General features: G+C 36.8%; 1 protein-coding gene across 7 annotated transcripts in view; it reads left to right on the top strand.

Annotated features, from left to right (window-relative positions):
• The window catches only part of Ipk1 (Inositol phosphate kinase 1), a 794,094-nt gene that overhangs the window by 759,610 nt on the left and 11,961 nt on the right, over positions 1-22,523 (top strand). For all 7 annotated transcript variants that reach the window (XM_081761268.1, XM_081761270.1, XM_081761269.1 and 4 more), the window contains 2 exons: positions 540-637; positions 17,736-18,191. In XM_081761268.1, coding sequence (XP_081617394.1) covers positions 540-637; positions 17,736-18,191 — 554 coding nt within the window. The remainder of the gene's footprint in view (positions 1-539; positions 638-17,735; positions 18,192-22,523) is intronic.

The raw sequence follows: 22,523 nt of genomic DNA, 5'->3' as shown, positions 1-22,523 counted from the left end.
CGCTAAAGCAAATGAGCAAACAAATCCCAGCATGAATTGCTTAATTGATAGCAAACACAAGAATTCAATTCTCGAACAGTAGCGAACACCTATTCCATGTAGTTAGTTATCAGAGTTTTCATATGAAAATTAGTCTTGTCTTTGTCACAAACGACTTCTTTATCATTGAAGGTGGATACAAGTTTAAAAACAAATTAACATATCTAGCCATTATACGGGACGTCAAATTGCCTAGGGCGGGTCCTGCGTTTAATACTCAGGCTTCGATTTCGATTCCCGGTGGGAGAATCGCAAACTTTGAACACATTACAGTGCTACGGATTGCATATTAAACTGTAGGTCCACGTCTGGTGTATCCCCGGTACTGAAAAAAGACTAAGCTTCAACTGTATCAAGATATTCCCAGACATGATTGTTTGCATTGTCTTAGAACATATATTTCTGTCTTCTTAACACTCTTTATCCTTCTACACCCTTTTCCTCTATGCCTTGACGTAAAAACAAATAATTTGCATGTATGTTTCATTGTACACTTTCAGGATGGCGTCCTGGTGTATGGAGAGGAAAGTACCAACGACTTGTCAATAGTACTTCATCAGTGGTTTGATAATTCAGAAGCTATGCCTAGTCCTAATAGGTAAGTTTTATGATTTACGGCTAGAAAACTAGGTCATAGAGTAGCTTACGATATTGTGTTTTCTACTCGAAAAGTTGCAGTGTTTGACAGAGTGAGCTACGAATAGAAAATAGAGGGAATCACATGCAGAACAGTGAGACTAGAATCATCTGTGAGAGGGCTTCATGCAATGATCACATAAGTAATAGGGATTTCAACTATAATTACCTTATGTGTGATTATTTCTAAACTGTAACTATTATTTTTAAAAATCATAAGTTGATAATACAGTGAAACCTGCCTGTGTTGGTCACCATAGATTCCACTGAAATGTGACAACTTATAGAAAATGAATATGATTGGTGAACTTTTAGACGGCTACGTTTCGACAAGCCGTCAGGTGCCAATAGTTGACAATTCAGATGGTTACCTTGAAACTCTTCCGAATTACTAAAGCTGTCAATTGATGAAAGGAGCAGATATAGCTAATGGTTTTACCAAAAGAGACAGGGCAAACAAATACGTGGAGCCATTTCCAGAATTCCTGTACGTGCTTTTTCTTATTCACACCTTCCTTCACCACCCCTTTATCAGGGTAATGTTCTGGCCATTGACCTCCAAGAATAAATCGTGGGAATCAATGCTTCTTGTCTCCAGTCAAAAATACAGAACATCTGCCTCTCGTATGGGAATACAAAAAAGTTAATAAAAATAATAAGACGGCAGGGCCGTGCCGTGGGGAGGGGACGAGCGGGGCGACGGCTCCGGGCGCCGAAGTAAGAGGGGCGAAAAAATCGGGAGAAAAAGAGGCAAAAGAAAGGAAAAATTACTTGGAATATATGTATGGGGGCGCCGTCGTATACTCTCGCCCCGGGCTCTGGTTTTCCACGGCACGGCCCTGTAAGACGGTATTTTGCGTGGCCAAGATACGCAGGTAAATTTATCATTATCATCATAGGGTATCTTGTTGATCTGAAACAAATGGAAATGAAATAAAATCTTTGAGTTTTATTTCCCATGATTATGCCGGATAGGCTAAAGGAGACGGTGATGATGAGAAATGAAGCAAGTGGGAGGAGCCGGGAGAATCCCGAGAAAATCCACGAACACGGTGTTTGTCCACCACAAAGTATACTTGGCGCGAGCTGGGATCGAACCAGGAATCCCATGGACCAAAGTTGAACGCTCTACCACTGATTCTCCGTGCCATTTTCGCATTCCCTTAAGTTTCATTTGAACACCCTGTTGAACTGGAAACGTTACTTTTCCTTCAACATAGGGCGTCTAACTTTTGTAGAGACCAAGTGGCGTGTGCGATTAGAAAAATTTCACCATTTTAAATTAAAAAAAAACTATTTTCAACAACTTTTTTCACTTTCCATTTCTTCGTATCTGTACGCATAACAGAGTTGGCCTATGACCCCAGACTTTGATACACTCGATGACAGCACCTCTGGTGCATGGGGTCCTTGGTCCGATCCCAACTCGCGCCAAGTGGACTTTGTGGTGCACAAACATCGTATGCGTGGGTTTCCTCGGGGTTCTGCTGTTTCCTCCCACTTTCTTCATACCCCATGTCATTCATTTATCATCATCACCGTCTCCTTTAGCCTACCTGTCGTAACTGTAGGGCGTAAAACCGAAATATTTCATTGCACACTCGGTAACAGAAGTCCGGGAACACTTTAAAAAATGTAACCAAACGAGAAGCATTACAAAATCCATCATTTTAAAGAGCAAACTTGTAATTTTTTTTTCCAACAGTACCTACTTTACAGAAACTCTATATGGGAACCACGTGTGACCCGACGAATGTCGACGTGATAATCGAACTCTTACCACACATGGCATAACATGTCTTCCAAAACTGTGTCTGTTACTTGTTCAATTCTTCTTTTGAGTTGCCACAACATTACGTGGAAGAGGAGGGACATATATAAGGTTCTTCACATAACCCCATACAGAAACTCACAAGGGGTGATATCTGGGGACCTACGGAGCCATTTTAGTACACATTGGTCGGTTCCTTCACCACGACCAATCCAACGATAGAATAGCTCTGCGTTCAGATGTCCTAACATCACGGTAAAAAATAGGAAGGGGGCGGGGACATCTAACGGAAGGACAAATTCTCTGATGATTAAGCGTGCAACAATGACATTAGCCAGTTCCGCAATATCTGATAGAAGGCTTGTCTAGTAACAGTTTGTTCTTAAAGAAAAAGAAACACCCTTAAAGTTATGTGTGAGGCATGGCACAAGAAACAGAGAATCTCACTCGTGCTGAACAATGTTATCCAGTTTTCTGTTCTGGGATTCTACCATTGTGCGTATTTACTTTCCTATGTGTAATAAAAATGTTACTTCATCTCAAAAAGAAAATATCAATTTCTCAGAAGCATCATCTATTACTTGTAATGCAGAGCAAAGTTGAAATCGGTAGTCTTTGTCTTTAGAACATTACTTTCGCACGCGACTGTAAACTGTACGGTTTCATGTTTAATTTTTACGTAGAACACTGCACAAAGTCATTGTTCAAATTTCCAGCTCACATGTTCCTCTGCATATATAGGATGTTACACATATGTGTCACAATATTTTGGCAACAGATTCCTCACATAAAAAAGAAAAATTCATATGAACCTGTGCTCAAAAGTGGATAATTTCGGAGTTATAGGATGCCGAAAAAGTGAAACAAGTAAACTTTAATAGTTCATAGGTCCACTACTATGGGATCTGTCGTAGTCGGGTCAAGACATTACTGAGGAACTGGTATGTGAAATATGCAAATATCCATGTTTAAGAATGCTCCAGTACTTGCTTTATATATATATATATATATATATATATATATATATATAGAGAGAGAGAGAGAGAGAGAGAGGTAGGTGGAGAGTGATCAAGTACTCCTAAACCGGTGCAACGACATTGCGCAAATTTTTCTAAAGATTAGATCGTTGATAATCTAAGTAATTTATGTCTTATTAACGAGGAGCAGAAAGTGCTGAAATTGCGCAAATTTCCGCCGCGACGTTGCCAACAACAGGATTTAAGGAATTGTGTGAAATTTTGCATCGAAATGAAATGTATAAAGCTATTCCTTTATGAGATATATTTTATTGCATTCTAATATTTACAAAGCAACATACTTATTTACAGAAAATTTCATTTTACAGTTTGAATGCTTGAAATTTAAATCCTACAGCTTTTAAAAATGTCATACGTGCCTTCTCATAGTTTCTCTGCGAATTCCTGAACTCAGCATACTTCCTCATGACAAACTCGCTCCTTTTGACTTCTGCTGGTCTTTGGGCCTTTGAAATTCCTTTTAATATGGACGTTATTTTCATGGCAGTTTCCGTTTGGATCTCTAACAAAGCAGAAATCACCGTATGAATATCAGGAGCAGGGAAGTAAAATTGACTATTATAATGTCTGTGAAAAGCTTCTGGTCCATTTGTCGTCCGACGCATCGTGGATGGTATAGACGCCCACATGACAGGTGGATACCTAAAATTAATAAAATAAAAAGATCCTTAGTTCATGCACACAATTATTGACAATTTATATAAAACACTAAAACATTTATAACACTAGATTCAAGAAATATTTATAGTCTTGGTCCGTAATTTGTTTACAACTATCAAAACCTGCATTTTAATCTACGTCTGCATTTTAAACCTGCATTTTAATGAACTCACACAGAAAACTGAAAAGAAAATAAGATTAGTGTCAGAAAAGAAAATAGTAAACAAGACTGTAGTGTCATATCGTTAGGTGAAATGCTATGTTACGATATATTTTGTGAGAATCAAAAAAAAAAAAAAAAAAAAAAACTATTTTACTATAATTTGGAAATAAGACGGAAAAAGGAACTTTTCTGTTCAAGCAACTACTTCCTATTCTACTTCTTGATGCTGTAAATGAAACTCATTTCAAAGTTAATGGTTATAAATGAAATTATACTTACTCGATATTTTTCTTACACGTGAAAAGAATTATATTAGCTTCATCATCAACAAAGATGAATCTTTCTCCGTCAATTGCTATATCATCCTGCTTCTGAACCATTTGCTGTATAGCCTCTACGGTGTTTCTGGGTAGACGAGGAGTCACCTTTCTTCGATTTTTATAAATAACGTCTCGGCATCTTTTAATTTCTTTATGATCAAGTGTGTCATGATGTTCCAATTTTGAAACTTCCTGCCTTATAATTTTATTTGGCTTCTCGTTCAATTGTTCAGTGGCTCGTCGCTTACAATTCTCTCTAAGAAAATGCCGTTGAACACCATCTTCATCTTCACAATGATTATGAATATCTTTCCTTTCTAAAACTTCACTTGTATTTTCATCCATTGTTATACTAGCATTACAGCTTTTCTTAGTACATCTGAAAGAAAGGAAATAATAATTAAATCGTATCACGTGTTCTAAACTTACTATTTAAAGAAAAATGTATTCACTATTTCACTGGCAAAAATGTTATATCTTCCATCACCTTTTAACAAAGTATAGGTCCAATTGACTGACATAAATACTAATGCAGGCTTACTTATTCACTTACGAAAGTATAGGACAAATTGCCTGGCATAAATATTAAAATAGGGACTAGACACATATTTTAACAAAATATAGACCCAACTGACTGACATGGATATTAATGTAACTTTCCATTACTTAACAAAGTATAGAAGCAACTGAATGGCATAAATATTAATATAGGTTACATCACTTAACAAAATATAGGTCCAACTTCCCGACATTAATACTAATAGTGTGTTACATCTTTTAACAAAGTATATATGGATCCTATTGACTAGCATAAATACTAATATAGGCTTACAGAACTTACTAAAATATAGGTCAAGCTGACTACTGAAAATACTAATGTAGGCTTTGCATAACTTAGCAAGCTATAGGCTTATATACATGCAAAAATTATGTACTACATTAACTTACCTCCAATTTGAGCCTTTTTTTCCTTGGCGAAAGAAACGATACTTAAAGCCTCCCATTAATACACAAGGTACACCTTTTTCTGTTTTCGTCAATGTAAACTCCATTCTGAAAGTTTCACTTATGTTTCTCCAGTTTATTGCTTCCTGTTTATATTACCCTCCTCACTAAAACTTGCGATTAATTCTCGATCCTGATTGGCTCGTTGTGATTCTCGTTCCTCATTGGCTTGTTCTATTATTGGTTTATTATATCCGCAATTCGTTCGGGGTTTTAACAGAACCTGAGGAGGTCTGACATACAGTTGCTGGTGACATTTGGGAGAGTGCACAACGGAGAAGAATAAGCTTTGCAGAGAAGAATTGCTGAGATGCATTGCTTTCCTGAAGAAGGTGTTCCAACCACAACCAACATAGATAACATCAGAGATGCATTAAAACAGCAAAACGTACAGTTCACGAACCTCATTCGTGTCCAAACAAAGGAGGGACCAGCACCCATCTTGAGAATGTTTTCAACATTTGCTCTGGCCATATACGTTGAACACGCTTTGCCGACAGTCGGCTAACGGAAACGCTTTGTTATCTCTCTGGGAGTGAAGCAAATACACAGTAATTAAAGAACTGAGGCCCTTTTCAGGCCCACAAACCAATTTCAGGTCCAAAACCTTTCTAATGTACACTGTCCGGTAAATATCTTCAGGATAAAACAGTTGAGAATGCTCTAAGAGCATTGCCAGAACGAACTTTAAAAGAATGGAGAGATCTAGCGGGAAGGATAGCTGTAATTGTTCCTAGATGTAAAGGTAAATCTTTTTATCCGCACCCTCTTCTCTTTCTCGCAAAAATTAACAAAATATCATCTCTTTATGACTTATAGTTCTCGAGATATGACTGCTTAAATATCTAGAAATTCGAACTTTTTTAGTCAGTATCACGGGAACGGTAAGTCATAGAGAGATGATATCAGTGTTAATCCCTAATAGAACATTAAACATTTTCGTACTGATATTAATTGATGGCCAGTTGCACAGTGGCCACCGGTTACTATTTGCTACCAAAATATTTACCACCCTTTTAGATATTGACCAACACCAATATGACCTCTCTATGACTTACGGTTCCTCAAATAATGCTCCTTAAATCTCTGGAAATCGGCCATTTTTGGCCAATATCATGGGAACGGTAATTCATAGAGAGACGATATTGGTCTTAATCAATACCTAAGAGGATGGTAAACACTTTGGTAGCAATATTAATTGGTGGCCATTGGCCAAACCAGAACTCTTTAAGTTCGTTGAAAACCGCGGCGAGACACAACATTCGACATGCTGCTTTAGAATTCTAACTGCATGTAGGAGGTACACGTAGATATAAGTTGCTGCATCACTCAAGGGGGCGAGCTTTCTTGCCAAGGGGCCCTATTTATCTCTAATACACTGACCACTCATTCTTGTAACAATTTATACGATAATACCTAGGTAATATATAACAAATGTTTCTCACAGCACCTAAGAACAACTAAGACGCAAATGCAAATCTAAGTATCATTTATAGAAAGGTGAAAGGATAGTTATTAAGATATGTGGTAGACACACCTGAAATATGTATACAAGTGCTTGTTTCTGATTGGCCAAAACTGGAAGATATAGACAAATCTTTATTTCTGATTGGTCGAACGTCTGTTCACGATATTTCAAGAGAACTTCTAGAAATATTTATATATATTGTTTATTTTATATATGTTTGTTTTCCTTACAGTATTTCAAAACTATTTGCTTTCAATAACTATATTCTTACAGTTTTAATCTTACAGTTAGATATGATACGGAAAATGAATGACTGGGACACATTCCCCAGTCACCCTCTCTAACGACGCCATTGCACACATATAATATAGATGACTGAAAATGCTATTGTTATCCATTACTTTGTATTTTTTTTTTTTTTTTTTGTTAAAACGACTTGCATTTTGGTGACTGTTTTTATTAGTCGATATACTTATGGTAATGATGGCAACGTTGCACAAGATTTTTTTCGCAATTTCCAATTTTGTTGCCTGCTCATTAAGGCTTTATCTGTGTCAACAGATAAGCGTGGGAAAATTTGCGCAATGTCGGTGCACCCTCCTAAACAGCCTCTCTAAAGGCCAACATACACTAGCGTATTTTCAGCGCGCATTTTCGGTCCGTAAAATGATGTCGTAAATTTCGGTCCGTAAGTTGGCCCATACACCTACCGTAAAAATAGGCGCGTAAAAGAAGAAGAAAAAAGAAGCGGTCATTTTTCGCTCTTCCTCTTGCCTGTTGTTTGAGCACATGGTCGTTTTCCAGTTTACTCAAGTTGCTTGAACAAGATGGATCTATCTGAGGCCATGGTTTTAAGTGCAGGTGCTATAAACATTGTGTTGTTAAGTAAAAAAAAATAAAAAGAAAGCATAGAAGAAACAGACTGGGAGGCACGCCGAAGAGGATTAAGAATTCACATTTATCTATATTACGTCCAAGCAGCTCAATCCACTTGGCCTAGTTTTGGTACAATCTTAGATCATTGTACTTAGTGATCTGAGATCACTAAATATTTATATAAATCGTACTTCGAAGGAGGAGGACACAGGACAGGGAAAAAGTTATATTCATTTTTTTACGATGTAAATTGCAAACATTTAAATTTCTAAACAGACACAATGATGATTTAATACAATCTGAACGAGCTTGATGTGTGGTTTCCTCTTACCTTCCGAAATAAGCCTATTGTTTGGAACTGCAGTTTACAAAGAATAAGGGAGTAAAGGAGTGTTCCGATAGTTGAATAATTGATTGATTTTTTTGTTATACAATGTTTTAGACTGTTGACTTTGGTGGTTAAAAAGTGGGCTACTGAATGATAAATTCAATTTAAAGAAAATATGATTTACTAATGGTTGCAGCTTTCGTTTTTTTTTCTTACAAAATTAACGAAGAATATAGTAGTAACAAATAGAATAAATTATCCCCTTACGGGATACCATTTTTTATTGTTATCCACAGCTCAAAATAGGCCAGAAAGGAAAAACAAGGCTTATACAACTACCTCCAGCCCCAAGGGCGTCGTTAAGGGGGGTAAGGGGAGCCTTCCCCCTCAAAGTTACCAATTTCTTGACAAGTTGGCAACTTAAAGAATGCCGTTTTGTTCAATTGACTTATTTGGTTTAACATTTTCTTAGATACCCAGTTGCTGTAACTTATCAGTTCTTTTATAGATTTGGCATAAATTTTGTGTAGTTTCCTATTTTGAAATAAATTGATATATTCGTTTAAAGCTCCTTTACTTGTTGCATGTGATCACACTTCACTTTTGTTCATGTGATATTCCTAAACATTTTGAAGAATCTTCAATAAAAAAAATCGAGAAATTGTACCACTGACAAAAGCACAATAGAGGTGGCGTACAAAATTAAAACAAAGACAGATAGAAGAGGCTTTTCTGTGGCAGTTATATTGGAAACAAAAGCATTTGATACAAGAGCGTATACAAGACAACAGGCATATTGTGGAGATTAATGAAACTAAAAAGAATTGATATTACTAAAACAAGAACAAGGCAGTGATTGGTTAGTATAAACTTTTTATTTCAGTTCTGTTTTGCAGTAAGACTTTCTATTCACAGGGCTTTTCGAGTAGGGAGAACTGAACAGAAGTGTATTTTGGGAATGGTATAGCCAGTGCCTTGTATAAGGGGGAGAGCGGGGCTAGGCCCCGGGCGCCGAAGTAAGGGTGTGCAAAATTGGGATAGAAAAAGAAGAGAACGAAAGAAAAAAGAAAGAAATGAAAAATTAGAGGAATATTACTAGTATGTACTTAAATCCTCTTTCTGCTTTAGGAGGTGGTCCTATAATGTTACTCATGTTAGGAAAATATATGGGCACATATATAAAATGGAAGGGAAAAAGTAACAAAAATTGCTCAAAATCAAGGAAAATCAGGGTTTATTTCTGAAAATTTACTTACGCTTCGTGTCAACCATGGTGGCGCTTCGCGGTTGGTATGTCGATCTCACTCATATGTACGGGGGCGCCATCGTGTACTCTCGCCCCGAGGAAAATATATGCGCACATGTATAAAATGGAAGGAAAAAGTAATAAAAAGTGCTCAAAATCAAGTAAAAGCAAGGTTTAGTTTTGAAAATTTTCTTACGCTTCGCGCAAACCATGATGGCGCTTCGCGGTTGCTATTTCGACCTCACTCATATTGTACGTGGGCGCCGTCGTATACTCTCGCCCCAGGCGCTGATTTCCATGGCACGGCACTGGGGGGCCACAGTAGGTTTCTCATGCGTTCCTTGGGGGGAAACTATAATGGATGAGTCGAGTCATTTTGTAAACCTAAGTGCATGATTCCAAAAGTCACATTCTGGAGGGCCAAACAATACGTCTGCTGGGTGAAAGCATAGACCGGCGTGTCTTTCACTTCATTTTCATACAGATGAGTTGTCATTCCTACCTTATTTTTAATCCCGTAGTTGCTTCTTTCGGAAAGTTAAACAAAAATTGAAGTTCTTCCTTACTTTATAGTACGTATTTATAAGTCAAAGCATTACGTAACCATTGCATGTTACGTAGTTCACAGGGCCGCAACTATGGGGAAGAAAGCAATTCACGTGCCCCGGGCGCGTGACTAGTGGGGCGCCTAAAAGGGAGGTTAAATATTAGTATTTTTCCTGCCGGTATTTAATACTTTTCATCAGAATGCGAAATCATGATATCGAAGTGGGAGGAGACCGGAGGACAGAAAAAAAGCTCTGCGCACTTCTCGTAAGGATTGGCTGGTGGGGATTACCTAAACTATGATAACCATGAGTTGTCAAATTAACAGTTGTGCATCATGGGTGATGATAATGATCCTGAATTGAGCTGTGAAATTGGACTCGAAACCGGAGGGTTATTCGTATTCATATCTCAGATGGGGCATGAAATGGGACGAATATGAAAATAAGGTTGCTGTAAAGTTTTCCACAGGGTTGGTAAGTGTGGCATTTTTTTTTAATCAAGACTTGGCAATTTCAAGTTTCATTTCTTCCCCCCCAATCTTGTAACGCTCGCTACGCCGCTGTCCAGCCCCATTCTTTAGAAATAGTTTGATCCTTGTTACCTCAGCTTTTGTAAGTTGAAGGAATCCTCCCCGCTGCTTCCACCTACCTTTTTTTTTTTATTTCAAAGTTTATCTTGCCATTTAGTTTTTATCTAGTTGTTAAAAATCATTTAAATATTTATTTATTGAAAGGTTGGGTGTTAGCGGACTTGGGTAATTTCATCACCGGAATTTTCGTCACCGGTAATTTTGTCACCAAAATATTAGCATGTAGGTTATTTCATCACCGGAAATTTCGACATAGTAATTTCGTCACTTGTAATTTTGTCACCAAAATATTAGCATGCAGGAAATTTTGTCATGGTCATTTTTTCATCTTTGTTGAACTAAGTAGAGACAAAGTAAACGACCGAAACAGCTGACCTTATCTTAATCAAAGTTGGAAAACAATTCAGTTAGTGTTCGACTCTGAAAAATCAAAGTTTCGGATACTCGAAGCAAGAACAAACAGCAGTAAAATAACATAATGTCAGTTTCAGCAAATGTTAAAAGCACAGGCAAAATGGGCCAGTAATGGATTTATATATCACTATTTACAAATAATTGTTTTGGCAATATTAAAATTTCAGAACAGAAAATTAGCAAACAAAATATAACTTGTATTAATGCAATAAATGGTTTACATGTTCACTCTACTATAGGAAACAACAAGGATTTTTTTTAAAACATTTAGTTCCAGTGTTATACGTTAAGCACAAAGACTAGAGCCGTTTCTAAAAGATCTGAAACACTCTTCTAGTTTGCTGTTTGGGTGGTTGCCCCACAGCATCTTGATGAAGCACAGCTGAAACCGTTGCTTCAACTTGTTGAATTTCATGAATAAGCTTCCAAATAGTTGCGTGGGACATTCCTACTAGATGATGAAACTTCTAGTTTCACAATTCACAAATATTAATTATCCTAGAATTGCTGCTAAAGGTAGCCTGGTGAACGTTCCAATTGTCTAGGGGATATAGACGGGGCACATTACGCAAACAAATATTCCCAGACCGAGCTTTAACAGGGCGATACGTGTTTGACAAGTAAGTGCTATCAAAATAGTCCAGAAGTTCCAGCTCTTCCTCCGAAGTCACTTGTATTAATCGATGCACATCTGCTATTGGAAGAAATGCAAATCTGTTTATTTTCTCGCAAAATAGACGAAAATTTTCATTGCTTTTGTACCGTTCTAAAAGCCCAAGCTCTTGGACCTTCCTCCATGTTGACTGAGTCAGGTGAGAAAAGTAACGCTATAAACGAGTTGAATCTCCAAAAGTTGCATTTACAGCCAGCATTTACGCTATATCAAAATCCATTACCATAGTTACAGGTCCGGATATTCACTAAATTCACTGCACTGATGCACCACCGCACGAAACAGTTCTTCATATGAATTTTGTGTCTTGGTCTACATTAGGGCGTATATCTAGTAAAGGAAGTCTCACCTCAAATAACATACACTTTTTTTTTTTTTGGCGCCATTGAAAAGTTGGCGTTCACCATCCATGTTTCACTTTTTAATAGCTTCATAAGGCTATATTTAAAGGAAACATCCGGAAATATTTATACGTTTTTCTTCCTTTATAGAAATTTGGTCTCCACATATATCCAATAACAATTTGCCAATGTTTACTCAGAGTTGAAATATAATATAATTCTTTTAATAGCTCCTAAAAAAATGCCACTCTTTTCAAATGACTCTGTTAACTTGGAAGGTCCAAGAGTTTCGGCTCAGAGAACGGTACTAGAACGATGAAAATTTTCGTCTATACTGCGGGAAAATTAACAGATTGGCGTATCTTCCCATATTTGTTTATTATTTTCTGTTCTGAAATTTTGATATTCACGAAATTTAATATTTCTAAATAGTGAATAATGAACCCATTAGTGCCCCATGTTGCCTGTGCTTTTAACATTTGCTCAAGCAGACATTATTTTCTTCTACTGGTGTTTATTCTTGCTTCGAGTAACAGAAACTTCAATTTTGCAGAGTTCAACACCAACTGAATTGTTTTCTAAGTTTTATTAAAATAACGTAAGCTGTTTGATCATTTGCTTTGTCTCTATTTAATTCAACAAAGGTGAAGAAATAACCGTGACAAAATTTCCTATATGACAATATTTCTGTGATAGAATTACTGGAAACTTTTATCTCTTGTCTCAAATACAATATCTAAAATATGTAACTCTTTATTTAATAATAATAATATATTTTGATTATGCTGCATAGTTTTAGCAGTTGAAGATTAAAGAAAACAATTTCGAAAACTTTTTCGAGTTCACTCATTGTACTTGTATTATGTTCTAAAAGACACTGATGATGAAATTATCGTGACATTATTTTCGGTGACGAAATTACCTATATGGTAATATTTTGGTGACAAAATTACCGGTGACGAAATTACCGTGACGAATTTTCCGGTGACAAAATTACCGTCGCCCGGTGTTAGCATGCGGGGTCAGGTTAAATTCAGTTCTACTCTGGTTTTCGTTTATTGCCAGTTTATCACTGTTTATTTTCATGGTTTCTTTAAATGTAGTCTTTAGTAATTTACTGTATTAAAAAAATGTTTTAAACTTAATGACTTTTTTCTTCGTTCTTGCTGTCGGGTATGTGACATGAGGGTAAAATCCACCCGAACTTGAGGGTTTCCACATATACATACAAATCAATTGAATAGTAGTAAGGGCGAACTCAACATCGGATAATTTTCTTTAAATTCGAGTGATAAGTTTCTAAACTTAATACTTTTATCAGATTTCCAAGGGAAGGTTTTCGAATTTTCTTCCTATCCCCCAAAATAAAGGAAGTTCACTGATAGATGAAAATAAAAAGACAAACGCGATTTTATCGAAAATGACTAACGATTCTTCTCGTACATCAATATTTCATTACCACTTTTACTATTTGGCATAAGTTATTTCTGTGGTAAAAATACAAAAAGGTTAGTTTACTCTTGCCTATGAGTTTTTTCGAGATATTTTCTCAAACACGAGTCAGTTAATTTTGTTCGTAATTGATAAATAAATGGTTTATTAATAACCGGACAATATGACGTAACTAATTTTCCCTGAAAAGATCCACAACGGGTAGTTTACTCTTGAGGGAGAATTTTTTTCGAATTTCTGAAAAACGCCTTAGGTGATAGTTCATATTTCATAAATAAATGTTTAATTAGGGCTAATAGCCTGCAATATGGAAACATGCACACGAAGCAGTCTTGAAGATGAGTTTCTACTATGTTCAATATGTAATGTCTATGAAAAATATACACTATTAAGTAGCAGATTGCGTCAATTATGTCAATTCTCCTAATAATGATGCATATACTACTTACAAACATAGTAAAACGATTGAGTTGTTCGTGAAATAAATTATTTAAATGACAAGTATTGAGTGTTACATAATATTTTATGGCAATATACCTTAAGTTGACATTTATCTAGAAAGGTTTGATAGTACTCCCAACACTGAGATTGAGAAATGCTTTAATAAGTTAATTTAAATTTATGAGTGTATTTCCTGTAAATGGGTATAATTTTCAATTCTGGTCTTAGTTATGATCTCTTTTTTTGGGCTTACATCTATTGTACATCTATTTTCAGGTAAGTGTTCGTAAACATATCCCCATCATGATGAGATATAATACAATGTTGAAAAATATTCAACATGGCCGGTACCTCGAATTGAACCAGAACTTTTACGGCTGGGAAGCAACCATACAGAAAAAAAACTGTACAACGATTTGCTATTTGACTTAGTATATAAGCATTAATGATGAAATAGGATTATTATTAGATTTAAATATTTGCACAAACTGAGGTTTGGAACAATATACGAAGAAAGAAACATTATATATCGTGGTTTATTGAAGTTTTTTACGAGTAATATCAAGATCGCGTGAAAAAATAGTTACTTTCTGAACCTATTTCGCTATAAATTCTTGTAAAGTTGAGAAAGTATTTAAAATATCAAGCAGCACATTGTCAAAATAGCAAGAATCGTCATCGAATTTCGATATTCAAACTCAATTATTTGCTCCGTGTTATCAGGAAAATATCGGATAGTATCTTGTTCAAGGTCAGGATTACTACTATTTAAACTTACAGATACAGCACTAGGCCATTTTACTCTGAAACATTTTAACAATTTGACAACAATTTAATAACAATTTGAGGTCAAGATGGTACAAGACAACAGCGACGTTACAAAAATGGCTTATTTATAGATGATCTGAAATTATACTCACTTGAAAAAACGTCTACAGTTTCTGGTAACTGATTATAGGTACTGATCTAATTTTGTTTAGAAGAGACCTTTGGATAATATTAACTCTCACAGTTCGAGTGTAAAAGAGATCACTAGACCGTGTTGTTCTCGCGGGTACGCGAAAATTGATCTGACTTAACAACTGTCCATATGATATGTGGCCATTTATAATTTTTTGGAAAAATATTAGGTCAGAAATTTTGTTTCTCACTAGGGGAGGTTTGATATTGAGGGATTTTAAAACTTTATTTTTTGGAAGTGTTCGGAGGTGAGGTACTCGGTAGGATACAATGGCTAAAAAGAAGTTAATTACGGAATTTAATTTTTTAAATGAGTAGGGCAGGCCATAGACCAGATAGGAGAACAATGCTCAATAGTGGGAGCAACATATGATTTATAGATAATTTTCAATTCGGCAAGAATTGGCCAAATGCTATTGACAGTCATGCTTTTTTTTTTAAAATATCACAACAGAGGGTCACAGCGGCTCTGTGCTAAAGCACTTATCTCTGGTGCGTGGGGTCCCTGGTTCAATCCCCGTGCAAATAAGTTTGTGTGGGCAACATCATGTCCGTAGGTTTTTTCAGGGTACTCTCGTTTCCTCCCAAATTTCATTCCACCAATTTTCTCATCATCATTCACTTGCCTTAATTATTGTATTCTTTAGTCTAAATGGCATAATCGTGGGAAGTTAAACTCAAAGATTTCATTTCAGTATCACAACGTGGGTAACTCTGAAGGTGTGACTTCATCTTTATATGCGCCTTTACCTGTGTGAAAAAAAAACTTAATGTCCAAATATTAAATTAAATCTTAAATTCCTAGTCGAAAGGCATGAGGTTCGATAAGTTTAGCGAGCCTATATGAGAAGTAGAACCCGAACTGCATGAGCTCCCGCCTAGTATCGAACAGGGCGCCCCGCACAGAGGACGGGTACGCTGACTATATAGCCACGGAGAAGCTCTCATAATTTGCGAATTCAGATTAGGAAGTATTGGATTTAAATACCTTTTTCTCTGTACACTCAAAATTAATTATGAATTTTAATTAGGAAATAATGTCTCGTTTTGTGCAATAGGAAATATTAGTTTAGCCGAAATCGTATCTTGTATGGAAAGACTGAAACTAGATTGGAATGATGATTTCTGGTGAGTCTACCAGCAAACCTCAGCAACGATTCGCGAGGACAACACAAGAACAGGTTTTCTCTTCTGAAAACAATAAGACCAGACCAGGGAGAAGGCCGTGGAAAGGGCAAGAGACCACCTGCTGCTCGAAAACCCTTTCATCTGAGCCGTTTTTACGCGCCGTATTTACGCTCGAAGTTAAAAGCAGCCAGACTTTTCCAGCGTATAAAAATTCGGTACGTAAACGTACGTCAGGCCCCATACACTAACGTATTGACAGCTGCTAACAAGACTAGCGCAAGAAATTTTATGGCTACGGCTGAAAAATACGTCAGTGTATGGCTCGTATAAAAATGATTGCGCAAGAACCGGAGGGTCTGAAAGATGTATATTTGGATAGTTCATTAGTTCCTCAGTGATGTCTTGACCCGACTGCTATCGGTCCTTTAGTAGTGGAACTATGGACCTTTAAAGTTAATTTTTTCACGTTTTCTGCACCGTATAACTGCGAAACTATACACTTCCGACCACAGATCCATATGAACTTTTTTTTTCTTGTTTTGGTGTGAGGAATTTTTTTAACACCATGTAGATTTTCTCGGACTCCTTATAAAAGCTTATTTCACTAGTTCAAGTCATTTGCATTTACACCTGTCCGAACACTTCTCTTCTTATCACACAAACACCCAGTTTCAACATATTTTACATGGCAATTGTAAAGTTCATGATGGTGCTGCTTTCCCACACTTCATCCTAAATTTTCGTTGACATCCGTTGCACTCTTTGTTTAGTCAAATTCTAGCATACAGAAAGCCTTCCAGCTCCAGAAAGCGCTATCTTGAATATGGCAGTATCTAGCGACGACATATGGAGCTACACGTAACACCTGCAATGAGAGAAAACTTACTATTTTATTCTTTGAAGTGACGTGCTTTATTATTTTGTAATGCCGCTCGTTTGGCTGCAATATTCTTTTTATGTATTCCCGGGTTTCTCTTATATGAAGGGTACACGGAGAGAAGGGACTAATCGACATTGTATATTTTTGTCAGGAGAAGCAATTGAAAATGTTGATGGGCGCCTTCTTTGTTTCTTGTGTAAGTTTATCTGCAACGAACCACTTTTTTTTTTTTACAATATTCATAATGCATTTAGAAGCACAAACTAGTACCAACAGGCAGTGTCCATATCGGTTTTTGGCAAAAGTTGCAATGAGCCCGTTTTCTCCGTGTACCCTTCATATTTATTATTCCACGTAGTACATGATAGTTCCTCTCGTCCAAATATAAGTTGAGGGGGCGCGGTGGCTTAGTGGTAGAGCGTTCACCTCCGGTGCTTGGGGTCCCTGGTTCTATCTCGGCTCGCGCCGTGTGGACTTTGTGGTGGACAAACACCGTGATCGTGGGTTTTCTCGGGTTCTTCCTTTTTCTCCTACTTACTTCATTCCACCATTTCATTCATTTCTCATCTTCACCGTCTCCTTTAGCCTAAACCGGCATAATCGTGGGACGTAAAACTCAAAGATTTCATTTCATTTCATTTACAAATACATGTATAAGTTGAAGGTAAGTTCTAAAGTAATTATGCTGTTTCGGAGTAATAATATAACTTGTTGCGATCTTTTCCATGGAAAGAATGACTTTTGTTGATTATGTTTCAGGTTGATCGATAATTTCTGTCACTTGGTACTCGAAGCCCTTACACGAGATCTCATTCCGAGAGAGCAGTGTGACTTTGTGTCATACAACAACCAAAAACTGGGAGAAAATTTCAGGTTGTCCGAAAGTTTGTTACCAGACGTTGAGAGGGTCCCTGCAGAGTTGATTCACGACCTGAACATCCACCTGAAGCAACATTGTGACTGGAATGCCGAATACTTACCCAACAATTGTATCTTGGATAGGATTCTGAAAGTGCAGAAGTTAGATAGGTACGGGAGTGATGTTGTGTATGGAGTTTACCAGCGACTCCTGGCGAATGAGAAGAATTCTGATTATCACTATATTTCGAGTCTGCTGAACTCGAGCACCGGACTCTCTGTGTTGAATTCCTATTTGGTGGCTACCACAGTTATTGACTGTTCTATCATGATTTCTTTCCAGCAGGCTTCAACCAGGTAAGGACACTGGAATCATATGTTACATAAGATAATGGCTTTTTGCACTAAGAAATAAGATAGAAGAAAATTTTGACTCAATTTGTAAATTCCAATGTTATCTCAAGTAATGAAGCTAATTCGTTCTGGAAAGCTATTTCATCGCCTGAATCTCGTATAACGAATTGAGTTTTCCCAAAGAAAATACTGGGCATCCTGTTTATTTGTTCCAGGTCCTAAAAATAGTATCAGGTAACCAAGAAAGTTCGTGTGATTTTTGAGAACAGTTTACTTTCGTCGCGTTACTGTGGTCAAATTGATTTTAATGACCTCATATGTTTACATTCCTTTCAAACCTTAATTCAGAGTTGTTCAGTGTATCACACGTTTCACTGTCGGTTTAGTAGGAAGTGCAATCTTCGAAATAACATGTCGTTGGAAAGAACATGTCAGCATTTTGAGCTTATTTTGCTTTACCAGTACAAATTAGTAAACAAAGCTGCAGAGGCTTTGCGTTTGTACAGACTTCAGTGAGTGGCCGTACCGCTCAAAAGTGGTACAGTTTTCTTCCGGAAGACGAGAGCCTTGAAGACAAGTCTCGTGTTGGTAGTCCATCCAGTTGGAGGAGGAAATCACGTAGAATCCTCGTCAAACCTGCCATAAGCTTGCACACAGGTTTGGAATATTTAACAAAACCATTCGATCACATCTCCATAACCTTGGGATGACATGGAAGTTAAGCAAGTGGGTTCCTCATGTCCTGTCCGAGGAAAACAATGTCCGACGGTTGAACAGCTGATTATCGTTGCTGTCGCACCATAATAAAGCTTCGTTTTTGGACCAAATCTGGGCATGTGACGAAAATTGGATCATGTATGAAAACCGGAAAAGGAAACCTCATTGGTCGAGTTCTGGTTCGGTCTCATTGGCCGCTAAACCGGACATCCACCAAAATAAGGTAGTTTGGTGGGCAGGCGTTGGCATAGTTCACTATGAATATCTAAAAAGCGAAAAAAACAGTCAAGGTCTATTCGTCATAATTCCAAAGAATTTCAGCTGCATCCAGCACTGGTCAACAGAAGATGAGTTCTCCTTCTCCACAATTTTGTCAACCTCATACGGCAAAAGTGACCAAAGAGGTGATCAAAACATTGGACTTGGAAGTTCTGCCTCATCCACCCAATTCCCCGGACGAGTACAAATTAGGAACTCTTACCTATTTTTGGTTATGGATAACCAGGTGCGGGAACAGCAGTTCCGAAAACACAACGATGTCACAAAGGCTGTATCACAATTTTTAGATTCCAGCAGGAAACAAAAAGGATTTTTTCAAAAAAAGGAATTTATAAGCTTGTATCTCGTTGAGAACATGTCATTGAAGCCAATTGTGATTATTTAGAAGAATAAAATGGGTGTTTAAGACTTTCGTGAGCCGTGTTTGATGAGTGAACGATAACCGCACGAACTTTCTTGGTTACCTAATAATTGAACTGAGCACTAGCGAAGCTTCTGCCCCATTCGATTGGCGTTTTTTCTGTTTGTCCGTCCGTCTGTTTCACAATAACTATTAACAAAACTTCTTCTATTTGCAATGAAACTTGGTATGTGGTTTTGTACTACTTGAGAAATAACCTTTTTGTTTGGAATTGCTATCTATCATGAATAAAGGGGCGAAAATGGTTAAAATCTCCCATATTGCAATTTTACACAGGCTACTGTATTACACCATTTTGAAAATGCAGTTTATTTGTTAATTCAGTAATCAGGGGTGCCCACAAGGGGGGGCTATGACGCAAACTGCGTCATTGAAATATTTGGGGGGGGGGTTAAAAATCTATATAAATATATTTGATGGGGGGGTAAAATTAATCGAAAAGAAAATTTTTTTCATGGAAGAACACCTACGGATAGACAATTGGGGGGGGGGGTGCGTCATGGACATAAGGGGGGGTGGGCACCACTGCAGTAATTGTTTAATGTTCATTAAATGTGTATATATTGTTATTTGTAATATGTAGATTAGTTTTCAATCATTTATATTAATTTATTGAAAGTTCGGTTTAATGTTTAAGTTAGAAGAGTTCCATAAAAATTTAGAAATAAGTGTTCCTAACTAGATGTTTTAAAGTATATTAAATGTGATAAAAGCTTCAGCTAAGTCATGTGCTAATAATTGTCAAATCTTGGAGAGGTTGGCCGCCAAGCATCGTTATATTCAGTTTTATTTATATGTGGCGACCTTCTTAAACTTGAAACAGCATCAGATAAAATAAAAAAGTTAATATTTTGAAGGGAGAAATTCACCTATGATAAAATTAGCTCCTCATCACGCTATCTCGGGACGACGTAGGGGAAACTTGAAAACTTAAATGAGGATCACCTTTTTTTTTTTTTTTTTTTTTACAGGTTTGGATTTTACGGGGAAAAATAAGTAAATTTTACTGGAGACATTTTTTTCCAATCGTGATAGATGGCGCTGTAAAGGCTGAAAACTAATTTCACTAAGGTTCCTTCAGTTGGGAGTCACCCAGGCCCGGATAAAAGGGGAAATTAGGGACCTCTAGCCCTGAGCCTCCAGATAAGCAGGGGCCTCTACTCCTCTAATCAAAATCTCAATTGGCTATCTAAAATGAATCATAAAGATACAATCACCGTCATAAAATAAAATATGACCAAAAATATGAAACATATTCCCTTAACTTTCTTTCGGTACTTTCACAGAAATGTATTAAGTGAAGTCAGCAGGGACCACATATTTTTTCTAACCCCGGGCCTCCATATGGGTTTATCCTGCCCTGGAGTTATCACATTTCATTCCAGAATAAATCTGCGATAAACAGGGTCAATCTATTGTCTCAAGCGTTTTCTTGACTCGTAAAAGATGGCCCTTCATTTGGCGTGAATTCAGATCATTCAAATGGGGCAGTACAGTTAAATGCAGTGTATGGTGGTAATCGTAGTTATCTGCCAAGTATTTCGTCGGCTGCATCTCTTCGTGACCCACGCCTACGGTACCTTAGAAGTTATCCGATATTTTTTTTTTTTTTTTTTTTATATTTGACACCCACTTCTTTAATTGAGAAAGATGTTAATCTAATTGTTAGTCAAGAAGTTTTGTTTCTTACTTGTTTCGTTCTTTTATTTTGTGTTACTTTTGAAGTGTATTTTATTTTACATTTTTAGTACTACTGACACCACATCCAATTGGATATATTTTACTACTTTTTTTTGTTGTTGTTTGTTTGTTTTGAACTGCATGCATTTGTTGTTTTTTTAAACTTGTTTTGCCTAATTCAGACATTGCAAAACCACGCTCAGGAATTCTAACCAACATACTACTTACAAATTTCTGTAACTCCTGAATTTTTAAAGTTCCAAGCTTTCGACTCTGCCCTTGAGTCTTGGTCACGGCCAAGTCTTACATATCTAGACCTTAATATAAAAGGTATGACAACAAATTCATTTCTAGTGTCCATCACAAGCTAACAGCAGGTACACAGTACATTCATTACAAATCTGCACATTCAGCAGGTACCAAAACTAACAATTGGAAGAATTTCTTTTTGCGTGTCATACATCGTACTTCCTTAAAAACAGATTTACAGACAGAGATTGACTACCTGATGATACTGGGTAGTTTGAAAGGGTACCCAGCTTCATTATTAAATAATCGGTTTTATCAGGTTAAATGGAATTTAAGTTCCGATAAACCTGAAACCGACATAAATGATTTGATTCCCTATTTTTCCCAGAATGACAACTGCATTAAATAGAATCTATGCACAATACGGTTTTTGTACAGGTTTAAAAAAACCCAAAACTTTAGAAAAGAATATTACCCAATTTAAGAGTTAAGTTATTACAGGATCCCAGTGAAAAGTCAGGTATTTACGAAATAAAATGCAGTTGTCAAGAGAGTTATATAGGCAAAACGAAAAGAAATTTAAAAGGCGAGTAAAGGAACGCATTAGAGGTTCAAAAGTGGAAAATCCAATGTCAGATTTATCGAAACATTTAAAACAAACGCAGCACAGGGTAGAAGATTCAAAAATTTTACTTGGAGCTAGAAATGAAGAGACTATTTTTTGAATTTTTTTTTTATTCATAAAAAAATAAATCTAGATAAGGAATGGTTGAGTGACGAATGGGAGGCAGTTACAGAATTTTCATGGCAATAAAAATAATAACATAAGTTGCCAACCTTCCATCAAGGAACAGAAAAGGCTCGCAAACTGACTCGGCCATATTTTAGTTCGCTTCACTTCATTTGGAGATCGCTGACACACTGGACAGCGTGTTTCTTGTACGACACAGCTCTTCCGTTGGTAAGTTCGTTCCTTTTTTATTCCTTGT

The sequence above is a fragment of the Thermobia domestica genome, chromosome 6, assembly GCF_964235325.1.
Source record: "Thermobia domestica chromosome 6, izTheDome1.hap1.1, whole genome shotgun sequence".
Taxonomy (NCBI): Eukaryota; Metazoa; Arthropoda; class Insecta; order Zygentoma; family Lepismatidae; genus Thermobia; species Thermobia domestica.
This window is presented reverse-complemented; position numbering and strand designations above follow the sequence as displayed.